The sequence below is a fragment of the Pleuronectes platessa genome, chromosome 2, assembly GCF_947347685.1.
Source record: "Pleuronectes platessa chromosome 2, fPlePla1.1, whole genome shotgun sequence".
Lineage (NCBI taxonomy): Eukaryota > Metazoa > Chordata > Actinopteri > Pleuronectiformes > Pleuronectidae > Pleuronectes > Pleuronectes platessa.
The window spans coordinates 4,712,403-4,740,012 of NC_070627.1; the positions used below are offsets into that span (position 1 = coordinate 4,712,403).

Sequence of the window (27,610 nt, forward strand, 5' to 3'; positions counted from 1 at the left end):
GCTGCAGAAGTTTTCAGAATTAATTTGTGTAATGCTCTCTGACGTGACTCTGGCACAGAAGCTCGTGTTTTCCCCTTCGTCAGTTTGCTTGATAACAGGATTACGTAGAAATTACTAAATTGGATTTCCATGAGCTTGGTTAAAAGACGGGTCCATGGCCAGGAAAATCTATTATAGTGTTTGATTATTTTAATATTATTCTGCGACTATTTTGATTTAATTAGCTAATTGAAGAGTTACTGGTGTTATATTGAAGGAAATAGTTTTTTTAAAGACAGTTAAAGAGATTTATTTATGTTCTGCAATATAATAAATGTGATGTGCAGCTCTACATGTTTACATCTACACTCTAGCTTAAGCAGCTGTGTTTTAAACTAATTATGTTCACACTCTCTGCATCTATATCTAATTTTATTTGGCCGACTATAGAACCACGTCTGCATCTCACACACACACACACCCCCCCCGACCCACCCACACACACCCAATATGCAGAATACTGCATACTGTGGCTCAGACTGATGTTAGCAGCATTACCGCCCCCACCTTTTAATCTACTAATGGTTTCTGCTGCAGGACTTAATCTATAAGTGCAGGAACCCGACTCAGACGTTCTTCTTCTCATCCAAACGGTCGACAGCTTCCACAGCCACTAATTTAAGAGCTCTTACATTTCAGCGTTCATTAAAACACAGCTCTGCATCGAAGACCCTGGTGACTGAACTGATGACTTAAACCCTATTACACTTCCTTCTATTGTTTCTGAATAAGAAATCTTCCAAGTGTTATTCGTTTAATTCATTGATTAGGACTCACACATTGTTTGTTATCACTTTACACAAAAACCCTGATTAGTTACTTAAGAAAGATAAAAGAGGGAAAATCTTATTCAGCATCATCTGGAGGAAATTTTGATTCACTAAACGCTTAATGAGAATTTTCAATATTGATATGAGAGTAATCTGAAGTTTATTGTGGTTTCAAATGAGGTTGATAAAAGGAATATCTGGATATAATGATTTAAATGAACAGTGATGAATTGATCTTGGATACTTGCAGTGCTGTGCATAATAAAATTCACACTAAGCCTTCAAACTGATTCACTTCCTGTAGATTCATTAAACATCTGCAGTTGTAGATTGTTTAATTACCCGAAGTGAAATTGGTGGGAGTCGCTGGGGCAAAGGACGACTTTTACTTTGAAGGCCTAACTTTATGGGAGGTAACCAAACAGACTGAGCATAAAGAAAGACGAGATTAACAATCTCTCTATAAATCTTCCACTATCCAGACATAAAGCCTAAATATCCCAGATACAAACGCGGCCATCTTGGGAGGTCTCAGCTGTCAATCAGAACGTTTCACTCTGTGTTCATATCATCAAATAACTAATTAAAAACAAACCTATCAGAGACACAAGCACTCGAGCAAACAGTGTGAGAAGAACTATTTAGCATGACAGAAACCATCTTTGAATAAAAATGTATTTGACATGGCCTTTGACTTTTCTGTTTTGTCAATGTCCCATTTGTCAACATGGAGGACGCATAATTTCTACCTTCTACTGAAGCCGGCCACCAGGGGGCGATTAAGACATTTTGGTTTCACTTTTGGGAGCCATCTTTATATATCTGTTTATATCTTAAAACAGGAACAGAAATCATAAACAGTTCCTCTGTTTTGTCCTCACCATCCACCACCTGAGCGCGTCAGGGTCAAGGTTGTTGTTGGCGTCTCGGAGGACAGGCTGTTGTTTCGCATCGTAGTGCTGGCTGAACCATATCGACTCCCCGGGGTCTGAAATACAGGAACCAGAACAACCACAAGACCTGCGGAAGAAAGATACAGCAGAGTCAGACGGAGCAGAGCAGGGAATACTGGGAAAAGTAGAGTCCAAGATCTCCTGTATCCACCTCAGGACTTTCTGGGAGTCGACTGCAGGCTCCTCCTTGTCCTTAGGCGGGGGGGCTCTGGGAGGAGGGGGTGTCACCGGTGGGTCCGGGTTGAGGTCAGCAAGAGGCGCTTTGTGGTCAACCACTGCAAACACAAACATACCGAGTCAGACAGTTAACATCTTCATGGTAGAAATTGCAACACTACTATTAATACTACTACTTCTACTACTACTACTAGTGCTACTAAGAAAAACAAATCCCAGTAGAGACCATGACGATATCAGCTCCTCACCTGTCTCCCGGCTGGCGTGCATGGCCTTGAAGGTGGGCCGGGACAAAGACTGAGGCAGGACGTTTCTCCTCTGGATGCTCTGACTGGCCAGCATGAGGAAGAGGATGGCGGCGATCAGCAAAGCAACGCACAGCTTCCTCCTCAGCAACATGGCTGCACGCGCGACAGGTGGGCAACGACGGGAGGAAGGACGAGAGGTCAGTCAGCCGTTCATCCTGCTATGTCAGCACAGTTAGACTGTGTCATCTGGACATCGACCACTCGTCTGTCCTCGCTCCACTCAGCTGCACCGCCATGGAGCCTGGGACCCGGGCGCAGCGCTGCTCTTCTATTGGTGGAGACAGGATCTATGTTCAAACCTGAGTCAGAGAGAAAGACACGACAACATCAGCATCAGTGAGAAGATTTGACCTTTCATTACGACTCATCATCTCTTAACTATTCATATTCAACAAACTACCAATTAGACGCCCAATAATAACTAACTATGTACTTATCAAAACAATTTAAAGTAGTTTACACAACAGTTAACAGAAGAATAAGACAAACCACAGCTTTTGTTCACTCTTGAGAAACAAACTTCAGAAACAACAGTGAAGTTCAACGCAGAGAATTTTGCTGTCGGTTGTTGTCTTTGACGCTGTTAACTGACATCTACAGAAATAACAACGCAAACATCCCTCTATCGTGAAAAACGAACAAAAAGAGAGAGAGAGAAGGGAGCAGTTTATGACTTTTGCCGATGGCTGGAGTTCCCACTCCTCTACCTCCCCCACTCCCACCTCATCCTCCCCCGTCCCACCTCTCCTCTCCTACTGCAGGAATGTCTCCATGCAGACAGACTCGGACTCTGCATACCAATCAGATCTGGAACCAGTTCAGCTTCTCCTGTTTCAGCCCTCCCTCTGCTCCGGTCCCTCTCTCAACCGCACTCTCTCTCTGACTGTGTGTGTGTGTGTGTGTGTGAACAGTTCAAATCATTCATTGTCGTGCTTTGTAACCGATAGCTGCAGCAGTTTGTTAAATAATCTTTGTTATAATTGGTTGAATAGTGTCCAAGTTACATGAATTTGATGCTGAAGAGTCATTACTGTTTTCACTGAACTTTTTTTTTTAAATTTGAAGCCATCCACCATCAAAGACTTCAAAACCCTCGAGATCTATTTAACCAAATCTTCTACTTTTCCAATTTCACAAAAAAAAGTTTACATTTTTCAATGTGCAAAGTTTAGAGAAAACTTAATAATACTAATCTGCCCCCTGAGGTAAAATATTACTGTATTTAAAGTAGTTGAATCAATTCGTTTCGTGTTTTCCTTCAACTAGCAACAATAAAGTTAATTTTAATCTTATTACGTTCATGGAATCGTGGAGAAACGTAACAGTCGACATTTACATAAAAATACGAAACTTACAGTTTGTCCACAAAAGACTTTGACAAATTTTGGACAAAAAAATGTAACTTCTCATATAAAACAACAAAATAAAAGCATCAAAGGCAATATCCCCCACAACCCGTGCCATAGATGTATTAAATGGACGACTTTTAGTTTGAAGGCCAAACTTTATAGACGGTAACATGTTCAAAACATTTACTCTACATACAGATGGACGACGTGTCTCCACTTCCTCCCACTATCCAGAAATGAGGCAAAAATATAATAGAAATGAAAATTAGGAACCAAATGATTCTGAAACATGGAAACCTGAACAAACGTCAGTGGGATGAGAACGAACTAAAATGACGTAAACCATCTTTGGGAGAAATGTATGTAACACTTGACTTTTTAGTTTGGTCCATGTCCCATCCACTTACATGAAGGAGGCAGGGTTTATGACCTATACTGCAGCTGGCCAGCAGAGGGAGTTAGAGACGATTTGGCTCCCCTTTTTGGGGGCCCTGTCACGTCGCCCATCTTTATTCACACTGTGCTCGACACCCAGAGGAAATGTTCACACCAAACAATTCTATTTTGAAAGAGAAACAGTAAAGGGGAAATTCCTCAAAATACAACCAGTCTCAGGTCCTCACTCTTTGCAGGACAAGGCCCAACAGTACAACTGTGGAAGGAGAAGAATGAAAGGGAAAAAAAATTACCTCTAAAAAAAAAACCTAAAATTGTCCATATACAAGTTTTTAAAGGATTGTTGAAATGTGTTTTCTCCTTTTCTACTTTCTCAAATAAATATGATTTTTATCAGTGCTGATTATTTTCTTAATTTGTCAAAACAACAGTCGAGAAATGTAAAAATTATTTAGTCTGATGCAAAACTGCAGGAAAAACTGAACGAGTCGATTTAAAGTTGATGAGTCTTCTCATCTCATCTGATTGTTTTTCCTTCGACTGGAACAGAAGAAGCCAAAAATAGATAAAAGAAAATAAATCGCACTTCCATAGCATCACAAACAAAACCTCTGTCTGGAAAACAACAGACAGAAGTACTTCTACTACTATTAACCTACTCACAGAGATCCGTTTCGTTTTTTCCCCAGTGTAAATATCACTGCAAACTTTTTAACTATACAACCACAAAGTTTGGGCGCATTTGTTCCTTTGGAAAACAGAACCAGAGGAAACAAGTCAGGACAGAGCACTGACATCTGAAGATCTGAACTCACACAGAGTTGTAAAGGTGTCTGTATCCTCCTCAGGCAGGAAAGAGCAGTGATCTCAGGGAAAAGGCTCAGGAGAAATTCCAGAGAAAAAAGAAAGCACTTTTCTAGGATTAGCATCTGCATTAGCTTGTTGGTGCAGAGTTTGACTTGTGTTGTGTTACACAAGTCAAACGTTCACTGTGCAAACTTGTCCTGGTACAAAGGGCTTTAACACAGAATCAGCTCAGCAGAGACCAGCTCGACATTTGGTCTGCATAGGTAAGTCCACACTGATCAATATCGGTTATAAATTAATTCTGGGAATGAAGAACATGGTGTCGGTTATTTCAGGTTTACAAAAACAGACACTGGATCTTCTCTTGAGCCCTTTTCAGTTTATAATGGAACAATAAAGCCGGTAGAGTGATTGTTTTTTGTCATTAACACAGATGGGACCTCTAAGCTGCTATCAGACATTTTACTGAAGTTTTCCACAGTAAAACTTTTACTGGAATTTTCCCCGTATGTCTGGAAGAAGCCAGAGTGAGCCCATGTGGGAAAACAGCACGAAGTTGTCTGGATGTTTTTTGTTGTTACTCGACGTTCCTGTTTTCTCGGATTGCAGCTGTCAAATTTTGATTTTGGTTTCAAGCCAGCCGATTTGCAAATCATATCTTTTTATCAAGATCCATGAATTATTTTACTTGAAAGTTGGTGGGGAGAAAACAGAAAAACTCCTCATCTCATAATTTGTAAGAATATACAAATAACTCCTAGATCTGCCCCTTTGTCCCGTCCAGTAGGTTTTGAGTAAACAGAGGTTTCTTCTTCTTCTTCTTCTTATTTTTTACCCACAAGCTCAGCCAAAATGTGGAAGAAGCTGATTAGAGAGCTGCCAACTGTCAGTGACACCTCAGTGTCTGAAAGAGATAAGAGCTGGAGAGGGTGTGGAGGGTTAACGGCCGGCAGCTCAGTCACACACTGTTCTGTATGTTATTTTAGGGCCCGGAGGGTGGGGGGGAGGTGGACTTGACAAGTTTAGGGGTCATGTGGTTCCCGGCTCTGAGAAAATCATGTGACTGAACGCCATCCTTTCCGTCCCTTATGAACTCTGACCTCAGCGTTGACACTAGGATGGAAACCAGCCGCTCTGCAGATGGAGAACAGTGACGAGCTGGAAAATAGAGACGCTGGAGAAGAAGAAGAAGACTAATGGGCTGCCTGGCAAACAAAGATCTAATGTGTCTGTTCTGTCTGTTTACATAGATCGCCCACAGAGGAAAGAGGAGACTCTGGCTCTGCTGGTTTTTAAGGAGACTTTTTATGCCTTCAGAGTACAGTGGAGAGGCGACAGGAAGTGAGAGGATGTGACATGAACGTTCACTGTTGTGGATGACACCTCAGCCTGTAACGACAAATCTTCTCACATGAGAAAATGTCTCCTGCAATGTAAAACACTACCATTTTTGCTATTTGAATTCTAAAAGTTTACCATTAACATCATTTAAAGCTTATTTCAGCCCAAAAAACATTGTTTATATTTTGTAATTGATGATTTTAGAGCCATTACTTTTTTTTTAAACAAACCAAAATGAGCATCTGAAAAAGTCCAGAACTGGTCAGTATTTCTGTTCAGATTCAGCATCTTGTTGACTCATCATTTGATCAAATAATTCCTGATTTGTTCTCTGGACATTGACACAGAGACACAGGTGTTGTACAAGAACTAGAAATCAGATAAAAGTCTGATGTTGCTCCTGCTCTTTATTTAAAACAGATGAAGTGAGAGCAGCAGGACTTGGATGTGGACACTTGAAGAAGTGTCACCTCTTATCTCGGAAGCGTCTTCAGTTCTGACTGATGAGAGGACTCAGGTATTTAACCTCTTGGGGGGGGGGGGGGGGGGGGCACATAGGGCAAAGTGAAAACAACTGTTGTTTTAAGAGTCACCTGTAATCCTGGCTTTCCTGGAACTCATTGGAATTTGCACATTAGTCCAGAATCCAGTCGTGACCGATAAATTCCAATCAGGAAACTGCGTCATTCTTTCCAAAAGCCTCTTCCCCTCCAGAATAAAACACAGAGCTTCTAAATAAGACCTTTTAAAAAAATCATTTTAGCTACGCAAGAGCTCAGAGTTTTAGGAGAATAATACAAACCCATTGATGTTCTGATACTGTTTGAATGCAAATATACAATATTATTCCACAAACACATAAGTTTACACATGAAACATGTTGTCTGAATCACTCCAACTGCCCAAAACTCAACGTGTCATCATAACTGAGCTGTGGGCGTCGTAAAAAACAACAACCCTGCAACGTCTTTCAGGAGTCAGAACATGATTTTATATTTATATAGCGCTTTTCTAGTCTTGATAACCACTCAAAGCTTTACATTCTATGGGGGGGGGGGGGGGGGGGGGGGGCATTCAGGGTTCAGCATCTTGCCCAAGGACACTTCGGCATGCAGATGGGTCAGACTGGGGATCGAACTGCCGACCTTCAGGCTGGAGGACGACCACTCTACCCCTCAGCCACAGCTGAGTAAATGACTTCTAGAATAAAATCAAAAGGATCCTGAAAAGCTTGAGAAATTTTTACCACGTTCACCATTTTAGTTTTGCATTCGAGCCTGTAAGTAGATTAGTTAACTAGCACCTTAGAGAAAGTACAGCTGACCTTTGAGTTCAGGGTTTTCCTTCATAACCAGTGTCCGTTAAATTTACTTAGATCCCAAAATATCAGCCTGCTGGTGGCGCTAGCAAAGTCAGGGGGTGACCACAGCCATCTAGCTTCTTCTCTGGGGAACATGAATGTCTGTGAAAGATTATGCAGCAGTTGTTGAGATATTTCTGTCCAGCGTCGAGTGTAGATACTCTGCAGCCTTTCCTTATGGCTCTGATTCAGTGATACCGACACATAGATGGAAATTAGATGACCAAGTGTCTTGTAGGCATAAATTATCACACTAACATTTTCACTCTAGACCCCTGATACAACAGAGAACCTCAGCTTATAACAGTCCTCTGCTCCTGTCGAGGTGGTGTTCAGGTTTAATGGCCAGTTTCCATGAGGACGGCAGAAACGTTTGGTCACACTGGTTATTTATTACAGTCCAGAGTCACTGACCAGAATCCAGCAGGACGGAAAATTAGCTGAGCGGAACCTTCCAAGTGCAGCTCAGAAAAGAGACGGGCCGACCCACTGAGAGAGAGAGAGAGGGGAGGAAGTTTTAAATAGGAAAAAAGACACTGCTCAGACTTCCTGACGTAGTGCTGAGTCACAGTTGGACAGACACTTGATGTTAAAAGCTACAGCATCAGCCAAAGAATAATAACTATAATAATATTCTTGACATGAGTTTGGAACGAGAAAGAGAGAGAGAGAAACGTAAGATGTGAGACATTGAGACAGCCGGACCCGACAGGACATGACAGACAAGCTTTGCAACATTGTCCCGATGTGAACATTCAGGGAAGCTAATCTACAACTTCCAACACAGAAACTACACGTCAGACTGAACCAGTCGGAGGCCAACCCTTAACACACGGGTTCCCAGACTCTTCAGCCTCTGAGCCACAACAAAATCGAAAGTAACAGAGACTTGTCTCCCTCGTCTCCAATGTGCAAATGTTGCATCGTTTCCTGTCGTTTTGCAAACTGTTCTTTCATAATCACTTGATGCAGGGACACAGAAAACCAGAAGGACGTTTTAATTCGATTTCAAACCACTGTGGGAGCAATCTTGCAGGCCTCAGTGTCTGCTGACTTTGAGAACCACTACGGTGAATGACAGATCCATGGCTGAGCTGAGGCAGGACTGTCAGAGGGAACGGTCCAAAGTCCATCCTGAACGTTGTGCAGATCTGATCTACATCATCTTTGAGGTTATTGATGCCAATGGATCTTTTGACTAGTAGTTAAACCCGGGGTTTTATTTGCTCTTTACATCAGCACTGTGAAGTTTAATTTGTACTTTGACCAGACAGATCAATTTACTGGCTCACAAAGATTGCTCAATATTGGATGAGTTCAATACAGACGCAACAAACTCAAGTTTTTATGTTACTGCGTTTGTACTGGACGTACAAGATGATCAGATGGTGTCTCTTGACCAATCAAAGACGACAACCAGGCCTTTCCAGAGGGTTTAGTCATAGTGTCTCTTCTCAGTATATTTGTTCTCTTCATATAATATGAGTCCTGCGACAGTCTGTTCTGTAGAGACGTCTCTTGTTTCTTGCTCGTCTGTTCCAGAAGCCCGATCCCTCCTCTGCCGCTCCGTTTGATATTTCTCCCTTTTGTCCCTTATTGTGAGGACGATTTCATTCAGGCTCGAAAAGATAAAAGCTGTCATATGCTGGACATATCTTGAAGACCTCTGAGAAATCTGTCATTCTGGGCTGTAGAAATGAATCTGCCCCTGAGACAGACACTCAGTCGGGTCTGTAACAATCTGTTTCTGTAGTTCAGATTTAGAATCAGGCCTCTATAATTACATCTGTCCAAATACAGAGGACGTTTGACTCACAATCTGTCTCTGGCTATAATTATGTGTATGTGTATTCTAGTTCAGTTCTACCAGCCTACATATCGTAAACACGCAGACCCACACACAGCCCATCGGGACGGGTACAAACACCTACACCAGAATATCACCGACACAATAGAGTCTCTATTTCAAAAGGACGACATAAAACAAAAGATTCCCTCTATGGCAATATCATATAAACATAAAGGTTTATAAAACAGAATAAAATACAAAAAACATAAATAAATGTTCCTAAGAATTGGAAGAACACCGTGAATAGGCAACTACAGGAAAAAGTAAGTAAACCAACTATTACAGGCCTGTTATGATACAGTAGAGTACAATCCGGTCAAACTAGACCACGCGAGTAGGAAAGAATCTGCGTTGATATACAAACAAGAGAATTCAGAAAAGTATGAATCATGTTTCTAAGTAGGAGAGCTTAAAGTAACATAAACAGCATAAACACATGAGACCATAATACGACAGAACACGGTCACATCTAAACAAACAAACTTTTAAAGTACTATAAATGGTTCTATGCAACACTGAAATAATATATTTGGAAATACTATTGGAGTCAATAATACACAGATGTACGTGAAAGGTCGACTCTTTCCAATGGTCCACAAACACGATTCAACTATTACAGAAGAATCTACGACCAGACCCACTAACATCATAGGAAATATTAAGAACTATAGAAGATTACGTACAGCCGCCCTGTTTCCTGTGCTGCTACAAGAGAACAAGTTAAAAAAAATTTAAAGATATATTATTGGGATAAACGAAAGGTGGATTTCCCGCCTACTTTTTTTCTTCCTCTGGGCCTTCAGACTTTTTTGTCTGAACCAAAGTTACAGGGGTGGAAGTCTGGTTGATTAATTTAAGTTCTGCGCCTGGTGTTAGTGATGCCGAGAGTAATACCACCATGATGATGATGGTGATGATGATGATATTGCAGTGGCAACAAACTTTATCTGTTCACTTACTTTCCACAATCAAAACAGAAAGACACTTTTTAATCCACTCAGTTCAAAAAGTTAGCGAATACAAAAGCTGAACTGACAACATTTTGATGTCAGACATACGCACGTCTACAAACCCACCAATGTGAAGCATATATAGAAGCAGCCCACATAGGTGATGGCGACAGAATATATATATATATATATATACGAATGTCATACAAAGTGTGCTTCCGAAAGCAGAACGTGAGAACAACATTTATGTGCCTTTAAAACTCTAGTTTCAGTTCTCTGTTGTGCGTCTTCCACCAGACATGTTGGCTCCACTTGTGGTGTTGCTGTTATGTTTGGCTCATCCTGCGCATGTTTCCTGGGTCACACCTCAGGGTTGCTGATCTGATTTCCTGTGTGGTGCATGTGAGTTGTGTGTAAGCCATAATGTGCCCTGTGGTGAGGGGCTCACAAAGTGCATTATAAGATATCTATGGTTTCTGACCAACTCACTAATTTGCATACACGCGTTGTGCGTACGCCAGTTCATCGGAAACAAAGTCACCAGAGCAGCTGGGGGCAGCAAACTAAGTTATAACAGGAAACGTTGTAATGAAAGAGGCCTGCAGGAAGATAACTACAGCCTATCATAGCTGCCATGCATTACAGGAGTTTAAAAATAAAAAACACAGGTGGTTCTTGATCAAGAGAACTGGATAAACTCTACATTACACTGAAATCAGCTGTTGAAATGTCCTAGGAATATTAAATAATTAACTGACACCAGTTGAAATCATGATGATCCTGCAGTGTAGTACAATACAAGACAAACTGAGGTTTACGTACAGGATTAGAATATTGAAAATAGCCGAGATCATAGTGACGGCAACTATTTCGATAATCGTTAAGTTCGAATAATTTTGAATTATGCTTTACAGATGTCAGGGTAATATTTGATTTTGCAGATTGATGCATTTCTGGTATAAAAAAAAGAAGAGCAAACGAACCTGTGGTAGAATTTTACAAGAAAAAAAAAGCGTGATAGTCTTTCTATTTTTTTGATGATATGGCAAAAAAAATGTCTACCGAGGTATCGGCAGTTATTGCGATAAATGTCACAACATCTCTATTTTAACTTTATCAACAGTTTTTTGGCTCCTGAGTGAAAGTTGTGGTTTTTAAACACACACAACACAACAGTAACTTCACAAATCTCAAGCACATCAAAGTTGTGTTAGACCTCCTCACTGTGTCATAAATCGATACACGTACATCGCGATAATTTACCGATATCGCGTTATCGACCAGCGTCAGGACGATCACAAGCATGAAGTCCGAAGCACCTCAACCATAGAAAAGATCCCCCCCTCCTCCTCCTCCTCCTCCTCCACCTCGTCCGTACCTCCTTCTTATCGTCTCACACTTTTTTCTCAGTTACACACAAAATAACAACAAACAAACAAACAAGAGCGAAAACAAGCAGCGGTAAAATTAAAAAAAATAACGGAAAACTGCACGAAGTTTGATGAAAGTCTCCGAAGTTTCTTGCTCAACTTTTCACTGCGCCGCCTTCCAACACACACACACAGACACACACACACACACACTGGGCTGTATTAACACAGACACGCGCACACAGACACACACGGTAAATCCTAACAAAGCTCCGCAGAGCAAACAGACTCACATGAGAGCGCCGCAGCGACCGGATGCTTCTTCTTCTTCTTCTCCCTCTTCTTCTTCTTCTCCCTCTTCTTCTTCTTCTTCTCCCTCTTGTCGTCTTTGTGTGGAGCCTCGGAGCACAGACACCGTGATGCAGAGCAGCGAGGCCCCGCCCGAGAGGGGGAGGACCCGGGGAGGACCGGAGGAGGGGGTCGGTGCTGGTGAGTGGAGGTGGTTGGGGGGGGTTTCTTTTCATGTGAATGTGTGGCTTTTTTCGGTGTGTTGCCTTTCCTGGGGTGTGATTGTGCCAGATGTGTTTCTCAACTGTGTTAGTGTGTCTGTGTGTGTCTGTGTGTGTGTGTGTGTGACACCAAACTTCTTTCAAATGTCTCTATGGGTTTGCACATAATCACCAAACCCACAAAATGGACCGATCTCGATCGTAAATTGAGATTTCTTGACGTAAGCAGCTGAGATTCATTCGCATGGAGAAATACATTTGAGCTCTTATCACATTAAACATCATGCTCTTAATTGCTGTGGTTTTCATATTTTGAATTCCTTTTTTTAGACACTTCGAAACAAGCAGCAAACACAACAGCCGACGCATTGTGAGCTATGAATTAGCTGTGTAGCTAACGTGTGTCAGATAACAGCGATTAACAGTATTTAAAGATGAAGCCAACATCTGACAGCTCCAGAATAGTGTTAGGAATTCAATATTTTAGCTCTTGTGTAGGTCTGACTGTACTATTTGCAATAAAGAAAGGAGGGGGGGCCTTGAGCAGGTTGGGCCAGATATAAGGCCTTTATACAAATGATTTATAAATAACCCTTGCTGCATAGTGTTAATAATGAATCTTATAATTGTTCTGAAATCTAACTTTTGGTATTAAACCATTATTCCCTTAGATTCATTCACATCACATATATTTCATGCAGCTGTCTGATAAGTTCTGGAGGTCGGACAGAGCGACCTTGTTGACATTGTTTTGTTTCGTTGTTTGGGTTTCGAGGATCCTAATGTTTACATCAACAGGACATTGTTTGGATATAGCAGGAACATCATATTCCTTTCTCCAATGGCCCACATGGCATCAGCTGTGTCAAGGCCTTTCATGAAGAGAACATTTTGCTTAGCAGCTATCAGAGTAGTAGTAGCGTCATGGAGAGCGGCTTCTTGTCACTTCCTGGATTCCTTGACAAGAGGCGGGGGACTACAGCTGTGGACCAATAAGGGAGAGACAAATTGATTTGCGGTGACTCCCCTTCAATCTTTCATAACCAATCATATTAAATCTACTGTTATAATTATATCAAACCCCTTTTGTTCGGGGCCATTATTAACTACCTATTGCTAACTGATTTAGCCTAGGCTGTGATAATTGTCCATAGCTATGTTGTTCAACTTTCATTGCATCTCAATAAATACTAAAATTGACAAGTCCGGCTCATCTCTTATTTAGGATAAACCAACACGCCTGACAATAGTGAAGCCATAACTTCTCAAAAGCCCCCCCTGGTGGTTGGCTCGAGTATGGCCATAAACCCTGGCCTCTACATACAAGAGATGGAACGATGTACGAGAGCTCAACGCACTGAAAATTAAGAAAAAACATGCAAATAGAACTTCAAACACAACAACTTCAGCAATTCGACAACACATGCAAATACAAAAATGTGCTACAATCACCACTGACGAGTAGCAGACTTGAGTAACTAACACAAGTATTGAACTACAGGTTCTTATCTTCTTCCCCTGGAAACATTTCTGTTGTTCATTAATCATTTTTGTACTAGAAAACAGTTATGCAGGTTTAATTATTGATTACTGCAGCTTTATACTGCAATTTAGAGTTATTTTTACACATTCATTAGCCTTCCTCTTTGTTTTTCCGTCCGTTTTGAGTCGACTAACCTTTCACACACAGTCTCATGAGACTCATCTTTATTCAGCTGGGATTCAAACTCTAACACCAACTATCGCTGGAAGATTTAATTCAGTTTATTGAGCTGAAAATGTAATGGATTCTAAATTTATTTTGGAAATACGAAAAAAAAATTCTAATATATACAACTGAAGTGTTTTAGACAGAAGCCTAAACCTGCAGGTCCCACAGGAAAAATTCAACATCCTCAAAATTGATACATGTAAAAAACACTGAAGTAGCGTAATTAACATTAATTTGTTTTATAACCTTTCACAGAATTTTGTCAGGTATAGCTCTATATGGTCTAAAGCTCTATGGTCCAAAGCTTTATACTATTGACGTGGTAAACAGATGTGACAGAGGCAGGGAAAGCTCAACAGTTTATTTTCTAGAGCAGCAGACAATTAATGATCTACTTCAGTAACAACATGACAGTATAGAGGTAGAAGTAGAGAGGATTGTTAGTAACAGTACTGAGTTAAGGCATGTAGATTGCAGTTAAAGGTGATAAAAGCCAAAGTCGCGTTAACATTATGTATATATTGTTTTTTACGAAAGCTACAACACTAAAGATTCGACTGATAACATGTGTTACACTGAGATAAAAAAAAAAAAGACCCAACACCTGAGCATAATACCAATTGATCGTTTGTCACAGATAACCCGGTTGTACAGATGGCAGCCAGATGGTGGCAGTAGAGTCTGTTTACATCTGATTGAGGCAAAGAGTGCCCTCTACAGGGGTTCTGTTGTACTGCAGGAGAGCAGCTTCAAAGGACAGGCAACTTGAAGTGAACTGTTTTCACCTAAAAGTCAGATGGAGACAAACTGAGCAGCTGTAGAGCCTAACCAGGACTCTAGTTACTGCTACATTAAGATATTAGGCATTTTTGGCAAACACCTGAATTATTTGCGTCAGCTGCTATGGAGATGGGTAGGTTGTGGACATGAGCCTGTCCACTTCGTTTACATAACCCAATGAGCCTTGGTAGTAAAAGAGTGGATAGAAGGATTATTGGATTCTTTGCTTTGCTGATGACTCAACTCAGTTCCTGAATAAAATGTAAAGAAGGGAGGAGGAGAAACGATGAAAAACTCACATAGTTGCTTCAAATTTAAAACGTCATTATAAAGTCCTGGAGTAATTGGTATAAAAACCTTAGCTCTGACAGAAGAAACAACACAACTTCCAGTGTTTCTTCCCTTGCAAAAAGTAAAAAACTAACAGAAGCACAAATATTCATCATTGGTTCCAGACATCGATCCGGTTTTATGCTGCGTTGTGGTTTTAGTGGATTCGATTAGCTGCGGTTCAGTTTTGTCCACTTGCTTCTAGACTCTCTGACATGCAGATGATCTGTTTCAGGCCCCGGATGGAATCATTGGATTTTGATTTATTAACTTTTACATTCTAGCTTTAGAAGCAACTCAAATTTTTTATAAAAAGCATTGAAACCCCTTTTAACTGCTCTACAGTCTGATTCATTCACTATGGCTCTCCCGACCACACCAGCCATTATTCCCTCTTCCTTCCTTCCTTCCTTCCTTTCTTTTACCCAGACTGCCAACTGCTTGGCTGAGAGGTAAAGTGAGAGAAAAGCAAACAGAGGGCATTGATGGAGCTTTTGCAAGAACTAAAGTTTAAAATGGAGGGTTATTGTATACACATCGACGCTGGGATTAAAAACTAACATTCTTCAATACAGTTTCAGCACTTTGGTAATTTTTGTTTGTCATCAACACGCAACTGAATACGATGAACACATGACAGAATTATATATATATATATATTTCTACACTAGAAGTAAAGGATAAAGTGGTGATAATGTCATTCAGTCTGTCCAGAAGAAAGGCAAAGCAGTTAGTTACTACACTGTAAACTGTAAACGTGAGAAAAGACTCACTCATCCAGGCAAGTTAATTCCCCCACTTTTCAGAAATGTCTGATTTGTTGGTGATGAATCCTCCACAGTTTAAACAGGATAGTGGTTTCTTCATTCATGAAACATTAACGGACAGAAGGAAAATACAAGTAGAAACCAATTGAACCAGATTCTGTCATAATTCAATTCACCTCCCCCAAGTAAAATACCAGGTAATATATTCACCTCCGTATGATTCAAACTACATATATCTTTTTTTTCTTTTGCTGCTTCCCCTCACCGCTCACTTTTTGTTCTTTTCCTTAGAACTCACATTCATTTTTTGCTTCCTTTAAATACCGAGGACATTAAATGGCACCTATTTGAAGTAAACTGTAAACAGAAAAATACCTGTTGACCTGTGTTTTCAAAATCTGGATTTTGGATAACAGAAGTTCAGACCTTGATGCAAAAGAATAATAAATGTACTCATGTCAAAACAGGAGTCAGAGACGGAGTAACAGCTGAGCAGAAAGTTCAGGAAACAAAAACATAAAAGAGATCCTTATGTAAGTGAGGACTGGTTTTAACAGATTCATTCTTTACAGGATGTCACAGTAAACAGTGTGTGTGTGTGTGTCAATGTGTGTGTTCTGTGTGAACCCAGGGTTGACATGTTTGACCTGAGCTCTGACAGCGACTCTGATGATCTGGAAACATCATGTTGTGTTGTGTCATGGAGGGAGAGGCTGATATGAAATAAAAAAACAATATTGGAGAATAAACAGCCAAGTTCAGCTCTTTATGTGTGTGTGTGTGTGTGTGTTTGTGTGTGTGTGTGTGTGCGTGTCTACATGATGACACAGCAGCAGGTCGCTGGGTAGTCGTCGGCGCTGACTTTGTGCTCGTTGCCGTAGACCAAGTACTTGTGAGAGTCGCCCTTCCACTTATATTTCACCTTGGTGATGGGGATCAGCTCGACCGTCTGCCTCTGAAAGAGAGCGAGAGAGTCAGGTTAAAGGAATAGTTCCAGCTTTTATTCTCTTTCATCCTCAGAGGAATTTCAATCTTACGAGTTAGGAAGTGGATAGCCTAGCCTAGCTTAAACACTGGAAGCAAAGGGAAACTGCTAGCCTGACTCTGTTCACACTTAATTGTTTTAACTTTATATATATTCATTAAATTATTTCCTTGGTCTTTTAACAAAGGCTCATAAGTTGATACACAGCATTTGATTGAATGAATATATTTACTTATTTTTACTAAACTAAAATTCATTAATACTTTTACTGTGCATTGCTTCCTCCTAAATATTCCAATGGTGACGACACATATCTTTTTCCGCTTTGGGGTTTTTCCTGCGTGATTTGCTGGGCTACCTGCTGCAGGATCCTGGAGTTCTGGGCGTACTTGCTCTGGTGATCTTTGATCAGGCGCTCGGAGGCCTCAGAGATGGCCGGGTTTGGGAACCCGAGCAGTGGGTAGAGCTGAGGGGAGACAGAGAGACAAACGCATAATACTGACATTAACAAAGTTAGTGTTTATCCTTTTCGATGCCCTTTAATTACACCATTAACGTTACTCAAGCGCCACCTGCAGGACAAACCTTAAATTACAGTGTGAGGTGTCTGAGGTTCACACCTAAAAAACATTTCAGTAAATGTACTAGAATTTTTTGCATTTATTGAAGAAACATAATTAAAAAGTGACACAGGTCTGTATATCCTGCTGTATTTAACCGTGTTTTAAGGGTTAAGGGTAGAATACGGTTCCGCTCAGGCATAGGGTAAGAGTAAAGTTAAGGTACTTAGTTGTGAGCCTTAAGAAGGGGCGAGGGAATCTAATACGATAGGAAAAGTCCTCACAACTATAAAAGCACTAGTGTGTGTATGTTGAGGGTTAAAACTTGGCTTTGGGCTCAGAATTAGGTTTAGAGGAAAGAATGTGTGCGTGATTGAGTGTGCATGTTTGTGTGTGTGTGTGTGTGTGTGTGTGTGCGTACCAGGTACTGGTTGTTCTTAAACAGCTCCTTCCCGTTAACTGAGCTCAGATCATCGGCCTTCAGACCAACCTTCTGCTCCACCAAATGGTCCTCTACATGATTAGTCCTAAACACAGATAAACAAATACTTTCACATATTAACACATGTTTGATAGAACACACACACACACACACACACACACACACACACACACACACACACACACACACACACACACACACACACACACACACACACACACACACACACACACACACACACACACACAGTACAGTACAGTACAGTACAGATTTGTATCAATTTTAAATCCACAACACGCTGTTTTATGTTCATGCCACCAGAGGGCGCCACAGTGTTGTTATCGTGGACACAAACGAAAACAACCTAATCCACTCCAGGTTCTGGATCTGTGTGAGCAGCTTTAAGCCCAGTACACCTGCGATCAGATGTAGTACCAGTTGCAGGAGGATCATCTTCAACAACTTCTGCGATGTCTTTAAAAAGGACCTTCTGATCCCTTTCAAGGAATTAAGAAGATTCTTAAGACACCATCAGAAGATGAAAAGTAAATTTCACTTCGCAGAAAGGAAACTGTGTCTTTACCAGTAGAAAAACCAACATCCACGGAACTAGCCCTCATTGTCATTCAGTTCCCCATGTTGCTGTTCCCTGTTTCTGTATCACAAAGGGCTGCAGCGATCAGCACTAATATTAGGCTTCGTAAGAGAAGTGATACAACCAGGGAATAAGACCAGCCGTCCTTCACAACTGGAATACGTGCCGGGACTACTGAGACAACTTCAATCGGAGCTACTTAAGGAAGCCCTTGAAATCACCAAATGGAATATCATTGAAGACAACTGGAACATCTTCAAGTACCTTTGAGATGCCTTAAGCAACTCCTTAAGGAACCCCCTTCTATAATCCTGTAGGACCGCCCCAATGACTTCTGGAACAGAAACTTCTCCATTACCATTTGAACCTTCTCATGGGTCACTATCATCAAAACCCCTTAAAAGGCATCACAGGACCTCTTCCAGGACTAATATATCTTTAAACAACCCAGGCACCTATTCATTGATTCGTGAAACCTCTTTAAAGACATTGGAAGCTTTACCAGACCCCATAGAACCTGTTCAATTACCATTTGAAATGGTTTAAGGACTCGCAGCTGAAGTACCAGTACTCACCACTCCACCTTGAGCTGGATGAAAGTCAGCAGTTGTCGTTTCCCGTTACAGGTTTTGCAGTTCTCTGTGCCACGCCCTTCACACTTTCTACAACTACACACACAAACACATAATAACGATTAATACTGATGCAATTGTTCAACAGTCATTCATGGCATTAAGGCACATCACCTCTTTTAAATAGTTTTCAGGGGATAACTGGACAAGAATGTGAAGAGTAATCACAAATTAACTGAGTCAACCAACACCATGGTAAAAATCTGTTTCTTATCTTTCTTATTAACTAGAATGTCAGTTTAGCAGCACAAGGTTTGGGGCATCTCGATCATCAAAGTGCTTTTACTAACATTATGAAATCTTGTCCATACATTCTTTAAATCCCAAAGTCAGGGATGTTGAGACACGTCTTAGACTATAAAAAAATGTGAGGTAACATGAAGCCGTGCCTGGTATGTCTGTGTTTTTTTCTGGTATAAGAAGGGATCTTCACTAGAGGGTGAGAGTAGACTTTGATTTAAGGTTCATCAGCCAAAATACCCCCCCACTCCCCGACCCCCCCTGACGTACTTCTCTTGGCCAGTACTGTTACAGGTGGAGCACGTCTGACCATTGCCATGACACGCCCAGCACTCTTTCTGCAGAGACACACAAATAATACATGTTAACTGATACAATACAGAATACAAAAACTAATTTAATTTGTTTTACATCTATTACAACCTCGGCTTCTAATTCTATATCCTGTCTTGGATATTACCATGTAGTTGATAAGTCAACTACAATTATTGTTAAGTCTATTGATACTGATTGAGTCATTGACTGATTGACAGTCTACATACATGTCCTTGTCCATTGCAGTCCTCACATGGCATGGTCCCCGCGCTATGGCAGATGTTGCAGTCCTAAAGATACAAACACATATGCACAAACACACATATTAACAATAACACTACAGGTTCCCGTCAAGAGTTCACTTCTAACTGATACCTTTTGGAATCAAACTCATTAAACCATTAGAACCTCCTCAAAAGACCCAGGAAACATCCTCAGGGACGGCATGGAAGCTCTTAAAGGATCCTGGAACCTTTTCACAGTGCATTCACTGCTCCACAGTTTCTGAAACACCTGGAGGACTTCTGGAACTTCCTCAAGGACCCCAAGGGACTATTTTGTTGCCCTACAGAACCTCCTCAAGCACAATCCAAACCTCTTCAAGAACTCTCAACCCTCCACATCGTCGGGAACCTCTTGCACATGTTCAGGGACTTCTAGACCCTTTTAGAGAATCTCTGGTGCCTCATTGAGGTGGCTGTTTTAACAGCTTTAAGTACTTTTGGAATTTGTTCAAAGGCCTTTTCTTCTTGTGGGACCTTCTAACAGAAACCTCTTCAAGGACAACTGAACATGTCCCATTTATATCCTCAAGGGGCATTTGAAATGGACCATGTACCAACTGAATATCCTTGGCCATCCTCAATGATCATTAGAACTTCCTCACAGACCAAGGACCTTTCTAACCTCCTCCATGAATAATTCAGACTTTATTGGATTTACCTTGATGACACAACATCCTGCTCCCTGATTGGCTTTCAACAGTAAACAGTTCAAGTTATTTTCTATATCATGAATGAATCAATGTTAATTTAAACTGCTGTTTACCACAGCAGCAAGTCTGTCGTCAACCAATCACCTTGATGGAAGAGGTGAAGGGCACCCGCATCTCCAGCTTGTGATCGGTGAAGAGGCTGGGGGCCGTGGCCGGCACCTCCCAGGGCTGGGGGGCGGTCTGAGTGTAGAAGTCAGCTGCCTCACCTGTCAGTCACACGAAACAGATGTCTCAACCCAACTGTCAATCAAAAACAATCTGAGAGAAAATGTCACAGGCTATCTTTTGAATTTTGAACTTTTAAATTAAAAAAAACAAGTAAACTGGATGAGGGTGGCCGCCTGGAGACAATAGTTGTGTCCCCAATAGGGTAAAAGCAGATTTTAATGTCAGTGTTTAGGGTTATGGTGTGTGTGTGTGTGTGTGTGTGTGTGTATGTGTGTGTGTGTACCTTCGTGAGGTTTCTGGGACCATTCAGTGGACCTGGACTCAGTATACGTCTCCAGCCGGTACTACAGAACAGATCATAGTCAAGTCATTATTCAAATAAAAAAAGAAATGAATCAATATACACGACTTGATGATGTAGCTGATCAGTAAGATGGACGTTGGCAGAGTTGCTGCTGTGAGCAACCAGAGACGTTCTTCTGTCAGAGACAACTGGATTCCTGTGAACAATCTCTGGAGGAGTCTGAGTTGTGTTTTTCTTCAGTGTAAAGTCAAAGTCTAATCATTTGGCAGAGCCCAGATCGCAAGCACTGTCGTTACTTAAGCAAAACGTAAGAAAATACACTTCAAGTATAAACACGTGCTTCAAGCTGCACATTTAGCTCTAGTGAAACCTGAGCTGTCAGGCAGCTGTTATTCGTTAAAATAGAATCCTGCCGTCAGTCAGATTGAACTGGATTTAGGCATCAAGATGCTTCACAGTTCTTCACATTTGTCATTTTATAGTTTGTTCACATGCTCGTGTCACTTGAACGTCTCTAATGTCACCTGCGAGTCATTTTAGTGTTTAGAAACTCATGGCAAACTGTCTGAAGTCAGCCAGACCAATTCCTCTCAGTCTGGGACACAAGCTGGCATTCACATAATGAGGAAGTGGATAGAAAAACCACAGATCATTTAAATGACAGTGCTGACTCCTACAGACCATCTCCACCTGGTGTGAACAGGTTGTCTGTGATCTGGATCAGGATCAGGTCAGGTGAACACAGGCAGCAGAATGTGCTCAGATCTCTGTATGTTATATTTGTGTGTTGTTGTGTACACCGCCTCTCGACCAATGTCAGCGAGGATTGGCCCAGAGCGTGCTATAGATAATGGATGGAAGCATGATGGATGTGTAGAAATGAGCATATGCTAAGTCCTGGGATCAATTGTCATTATCCAGATAACTCAGACACTGACAGGACACTGTGCAAAGATCACAGGTGGAGACTATGACGTCCAAGTCATGAACCAAACCGTTGGCTTTAAGGTTGAGTTTAAAGAGACGTTTTCTGTCAAATTAACCAAACTAATCAGCGATCTGTATTAACTCTGATTCTGACAGAAACTGACTGGAGCATCATTCAGGAACAGAAACTACAACAACATAAACGGTGTGAACATCAAATCACCCTGTAGGTGTCGTACGGCTCCATGCTGGTGATGACTCCATCCTTGGCTGGAGCGGCACTCCAGCAGCAATGAGACGACGCATAGCTCTTGAACGCCTCACGAGCCACATCCTCATCCAGAGACGGGATGCTGCACACACACACACACACACACACACACACACACACACACACACACACACACACACACACACACACACACACACACACACACACACACACACACACACACACACACACACACACACACACACACACACACACACACACACACACACACACACACACACACAGAAGCTATTTTCACATATGAAAGTTCTGGGTCAGACGTGTTCACAACATCAGGATCAAATCAGGTCTTACCACCAGTTGTCAGGTACAGGGCCGGGTTGAGGAGGGGCCACGGGCTCCAGGGGCATGGGAGGGGGAAGAAAACCACCTGCATAAGCAACAACAACATATCTCATACAAGCAACCACATGAATATTGAATGAAAACCTGTGGGTTGGTCGCCACTTACCTCCTCCTGCCATGGTGCCCTCATAACCGGGCACGTTGTTGAACATGTTGGCGGGGGGGCCGTTGACAGGGGGATACATAGCTGAAAACAAAACAGAAGGAAACAGTTGTTACACCTGATCATCACGTTGACCAGCTGAAGCCTGGTGCACACTAGAGGATTATAGCGGTTGGCAAACAACTTTCAGGTGCATCACCGCCACCTTCTGAGCTGGAGTGTGGAACTCTGGTGTAATGGAACCTGACTTCACAGGAAAAACAAACATGGAGGAGGCAGAATGTTGTGTGTTCTGTTTTGCAGTGAAAAACTAAATGTAAATAAAAAACCGATGGATGGAGTCATGGCTGAGAAGGCGAATACGTTCTGCAGCCCGAGCGAGAAATGGATTGTTGTTTGTTGTCGCAGCTGCACAAGTACGCAACATCAGGTTGGTGACGCTTCCTTGTCAGCTCGCTCTCATTGGCTTATTGCAGGTTTCTGTCGAAGCCGATTATCATAAATATCAAACATGTTTGACTCAATCGGTAGCATTACGTTTATTTCGTAAACCCCTCACACTAAAACGCCCAATTATTTGGGCAGATATTCAGCACCGACTCTCTGAAGAGGCAAATCAGCTATAAAATCTACATCATCCTCTCGTGTGCTGCATCCTTAAAGAGAGTGGGAAGACATCAGACATGTGGTTGAGCTCGTTGGACTGGTTTACACAAACACTGAGTTATAGCCAGACAGTTTGTGGTTATAGTAATGAGAAATAGTTTGAGATTTCCTTGAGAACATGATGATTCACTGTTTTCTCTCGTAGCTCTTTGTACACGAGGAAGATTTCTTCACACCACTCCATCATCTTGGCAAATTGTTGAAATTCTGAAGAAATGCGATCTCACGATTTTCATGAGAAAACAATCCATTGAAAGGATTTGAATTACTCAGTCATCTGCTGGCAATCCCAGTGTTGTGACACACCTCCCCCAGTCCCCCCTCCCTCCCCCAGCCCCCCCAGCCCTCCAATCCCACCCAGCCACTTCAGCTGTTCCAGTAACTCCAGTTTTAATGGTGGAGGGTTAACGTGAAACCAGAGACTCCACAGAAGAAAGAAAAGAAGCAAAGAATTTCAATTGTCAAGACAGATTTTTTTCATCTACCGCCTAACCCTAATGCTTTACATACAGTACGAGTTAAACATTACAAGCTGCTACTTGAATGTTTTGTACACTCTGCCAAAAAACAGACACAAGCTTCAATTAGAGAACAAAACCAGTTGAATAGGTTGCACAACAAACCACATAGTTTCGGTTGATTACTTCAAAACAAATCAGAGCAGATGTTTGTAATCTGGTTTAAGCCACCATCACAGACGACCTGGTTCACGCTGGAGTTCCACCTGAAGAAAGACTTTCCCCCTCCGGACACATTTGTCAGAGGAGATTAGGATTCATTTAAACAAGTTTAACCACTAAATGTAATGTTTTACCCTAATTAAAGTGGATTAAGTGGGATTCAAGGATTCTATGACTGTGTAAACTCACATTTCTGATGAATGAATGGAGACGTGATTATTAAACCTCAGATTTGTCCTGAAGCCTTTAAATTTACAACAGGAAGTCTGTTACAGACTGAAAGACACGGGAGGGTCTCATGACAGACTACACCCAGATGCATTGTGGGCTTCAGTTTGGTCAACACTACACTACAAACTGAAAATCATTTCAGTGTATCTCAGCATCTGCTGCACAGATTTTCATTACATGGAGGAGAAAAGGAAGGAGGTAGGAGAGGAGAGGAGGGGAGAAAGTGAGAGGAAGAGAAGCAGAGGAAGGGAAGAAGGAGAAGGGTTGAGGAGGAAGAGGTAAAGGTAAAGAGAATGTAGGGAAGAAGTCGAGGAGACAAGAAGGCAGTAAGGAAAAGAGGAAGAATAAAAAGGTAGGGGGAGGGCGAATAGAAGGAGCAGAGGAGGTCGTGAAGAAGAGGAGCAGGAAACACAGGTAGAGCTGGAGAAAGGAGGTAGAGAAGGAAACAATGATAGAAGGTGATGGCAGAGGAAGTAGCAATAAAGGTAAAGAGAAGACAAGAAGGCAAAAAAGGAAAGTGGGGAGCTTGAAAAAGGTCAGGGAGAGTGAAGAGCAAAAGGAAAAAGGAAGTAGGGAAAGAATTGAGAGGGTGGAGAAACGGAAGCAGAGATGGAGAAGTAGAGGAGGCGATCACGTTTCATATTATTAAAAGTTTAATATTCAAAGTTATTTCCCCTTTTGAGCTCAACACTTTCTTCCAAATTCACTTTTCAGTTTTTCTGTCTAAATCCTGGGTTAGAATTATTATTTTGCCAAACTTTTTACTCCACATATATATGTTTTTAAATGTCTATTTATTTTTGCTTGGTTTGGATCCTTCTCCCACTTGCAGGTTAGATTCAATGGGATCCACCTCAACTGAAGGGTTTGTGTGTGACAGTAGTTTGAAAGGTGTCCACACTGAGCGACTGGTGTCCACAGATTAATCCTTCACTGAGATCTGATGATAATGTGAATAAAACCACTGTGAGATGACCTACTAACAGATCTTTATGTATCGTTGTATTCACAGGTGCAGCTTCCTGCCTTTGACCTATAACTTCCGCTGCTTTTAGAGGTGGTGGTCACACTTTCAAAGACAAAGTTTAATAACTATCAAAGTGGAATTAGATGATGGTTCATAAGTCACGAGCTTCATTCTATGTGACAGTAAGAGTCTTCCTCAGTACAGACCTGGAACTGAAACCGGATTCAATGTGACTTCTCTAAACTCTGCTTATTAAGGATGTATGAGATGTAAACTCAACTTTCAGTTTTTACCTGAGCTCTGACACCTTCGTTTAGAATCCACAGTTTAAACAGTGTTCACCACACGAACCCAACATGACTAAACTGTGCTGAGGACATTTTGCATTGACTACAGAAGACCCGCCTGGTTTCTCATTGTCAATGACTGATGCAAAACCCAACACTGGTCAAATCAATGCTTAAAACGTGAGGTTAAGTTTCCTTAATATTAAAGAGACACTCAGTTCGGTTCCTACCTGTGCTGTCCATCATGCTGCTGTTGGATCAGACTCGGCTCGGCTCGCTTCAGCTCGCTTCGGTATGAATGAGTCCAGTAAACCTACAGTTAGCGTCACTGCTCTTTGTATGATGCTGTGACTGCAACTGTCCAGCCAGCGGCAGCGGAGACCCCACGTCCGATCCAACCTTCAAAATAAAAGTCCAGTTAACGAAGAACTTCAGCTTTCCAACTCAGTTATGCAGGAGAAAATGTTTGACCCCAAGATGATCAATATGCAGATTATAAGGTGATTGACAAAACCAGCCTACCTACCCAGACTAAGCTCCTCCTAATCATTAAGTGTAACGCTGACAAAGCACGAGTGAGAAATTTACAGCTGACCAAGACCAGCTGCTAAATTTATGTCAGTCGGTCTTGAGAGTCTTTGCAAGAGTCCATTTAGAAAAGAACTGCTCACAGCTGTGGGTCGTCCAGATGCATCCTTCAGTGCGAGTCTCCTCAGCAAGACGTAGTTTATAGAACCAGAGCCGAGGGAGTGGCTGCACCTGCTGCAGCTCTGAGCTTGTTGCCGTTTGACACCTTCATTATTTTGCGTATTTACTTTTCATGTCCTGAAACCTTTTCGCCTAACGCCTGAACGAGTCTGACACACTCTCGTGCATAATCAGGCGGTACAACAAACATTTGTTCTTGCAGGAGTGTTTCTTACACAGAACACAATTGGATGTGGTTGTGGCAGCTCTGCAGCAGCAACAAGTCTCCTCACAAATTCTCCTCCTGAATGAGGTTCATGGCCTGGGGCTAACTTTAACTTGTTCAATTTTGACAAAAAGACATTTGTTGTATAGTTGAATGAACTAATGGGAAGTCGGTTTGGATGAATTGTCATTTCTTCTCAATGTGCTTTGTATGTACTCTGAGTACTTATTTACAATGCACCCACTCATAAGAAATGTCAATATTGCTATGCTACTGGACAACCATTTACAAATACAGGTCGGTGGTCGACTGATAAGGAGGCTTTTATTTTGAAGGACACCGTCACAACCTGCAGTGGGAACGTGTCGTTTTTCAGTGTCTTGTTGCTGCTGAGCTGCAGGAATTTCGACCACGCCCCATCTGGAGTTGATATAGAGAAGTGGACACGATATGACAAAAACAAATACAATATAAACAGGTGGTTTATTGAGCAGATGCAGAAGCTAAAATGTCAACATTGATACGTTGTGGCCAAAATTCCCCTTTTTTATAGAAAATCCCAAATCAGAAAGTGTCATTTTTGAGCCAGTTTTAGATTCTAACTCCCACGTTTAAATCTATTGCTAAATCAACCTGCTGTGATCAACTGTTGCATCAATTTAAAGATTCGTGACTCAACAAGATCTAGAAAGACTCGTTCACGCATGGGTGAGATCTCTGTAATAGTCTTTTCTCAGGGTTTCTCTACAGATTATTCTGAATCCTGCTGTGGTTACAGTTCTAACAAAAAAACAATAAAGCTTAATATTACACCAGTACTCACTACTCTGTTTTAAATATCAGCTTCTCCATAAACTAACTCCAAGCTCGAATAAACTGCCAGAGAAATCCTGATGTTCTCTTAATCTGGATATTTTTAAAAACAGGCTAAATACTTTGATTTGTATTATATCGTTTTGATTCTTGTTAAGTATTTAGAGTATAAAGGACAAGATGGAGATTTTCCCTGGGCGCCCTCTGCTAAGGCAGGCCCCCCTCAGGCTGATCAGACCTGGGTGTGTGTCCCTCACAACGTGGGGCCCAGTTGAGGTCTTTCCTCCTGATCCAGAGCCATAAGCTGCAGGGTTCTGCAGTCAAAGATGTTTAGACTTCACATTCTTATTTTTCCATGCTCTAATCTGTTTGTTTATTTGTACTT

General features: G+C 41.6%; 2 protein-coding genes across 7 annotated transcripts in view; both read right to left on the minus strand.

The window, feature by feature from the left end:
• The window catches only part of st3gal8 (ST3 beta-galactoside alpha-2,3-sialyltransferase 8), a 17,871-nt gene extending 5,764 nt beyond the window's left edge, over positions 1–12,107 (minus strand). Inside the window, exons 1-5 of one of the 6 annotated variants that reach the window (XM_053436101.1) lie at positions 11,963–12,077; positions 7,915–7,989; positions 2,188–2,546; positions 1,914–2,037; positions 1,691–1,829 (exon numbers count right to left, since the gene is read on the minus strand). In XM_053436101.1, the coding sequence (XP_053292076.1) occupies positions 1,691–1,829; positions 1,914–2,037; positions 2,188–2,338 (414 nt within the window). In that variant the 5' untranslated portion in view covers positions 2,339–2,546; positions 7,915–7,989; positions 11,963–12,077. Of the gene's footprint in view, positions 1–1,690; positions 1,830–1,913; positions 2,038–2,187; positions 2,547–4,003; positions 4,249–4,807; positions 6,542–7,914; positions 7,990–11,962 lie in introns of those variants that run through there. The other 5 variants (XM_053436093.1, XM_053436083.1, XM_053436073.1 and 2 more) reach the window with 5 other exon arrangements.
• A 2,129-nt stretch (positions 12,108–14,236) lies between these two features.
• Positions 14,237–26,192, minus strand: LOC128458318 (protein SSUH2 homolog). The gene is made up of 13 exons (XM_053443106.1): positions 26,026–26,192; positions 25,730–25,898; positions 22,672–22,752; positions 22,515–22,590; positions 22,152–22,281; positions 20,981–21,041; positions 20,614–20,735; positions 19,763–19,825; positions 19,491–19,558; positions 18,924–19,016; positions 17,733–17,838; positions 17,110–17,217; positions 14,237–16,721 (listed from the first exon to the last, which is right to left on the minus strand). The coding sequence occupies exons 2-13, from the start codon at positions 25,743–25,745 to the stop codon at positions 16,581–16,583; spliced, it is 1,065 nt and encodes a 354-aa protein (XP_053299081.1). The 5' UTR covers positions 25,746–25,898; positions 26,026–26,192; the 3' UTR covers positions 14,237–16,580.
• Between the last annotated feature and the right edge of the window lie 1,418 nt (positions 26,193–27,610).

Excerpts from the sequence above, each read along its gene's own strand:
- LOC128458318 (XM_053443106.1), bottom strand. Across the intron at positions 22,282-22,514 it reads CCTGTACCTGACAACTGGTG|CATCCCGTCTCTGGATGAGG; the intron begins GTAAGACCTGAT and ends GTGTGTGTGCAG. Across the intron at positions 17,839-18,923 it reads ATCCAGCTCAAGGTGGAGTG|GACTAATCATGTAGAGGACC; the intron begins GTGAGTACTGGT and ends ATCTGTGTTTAG.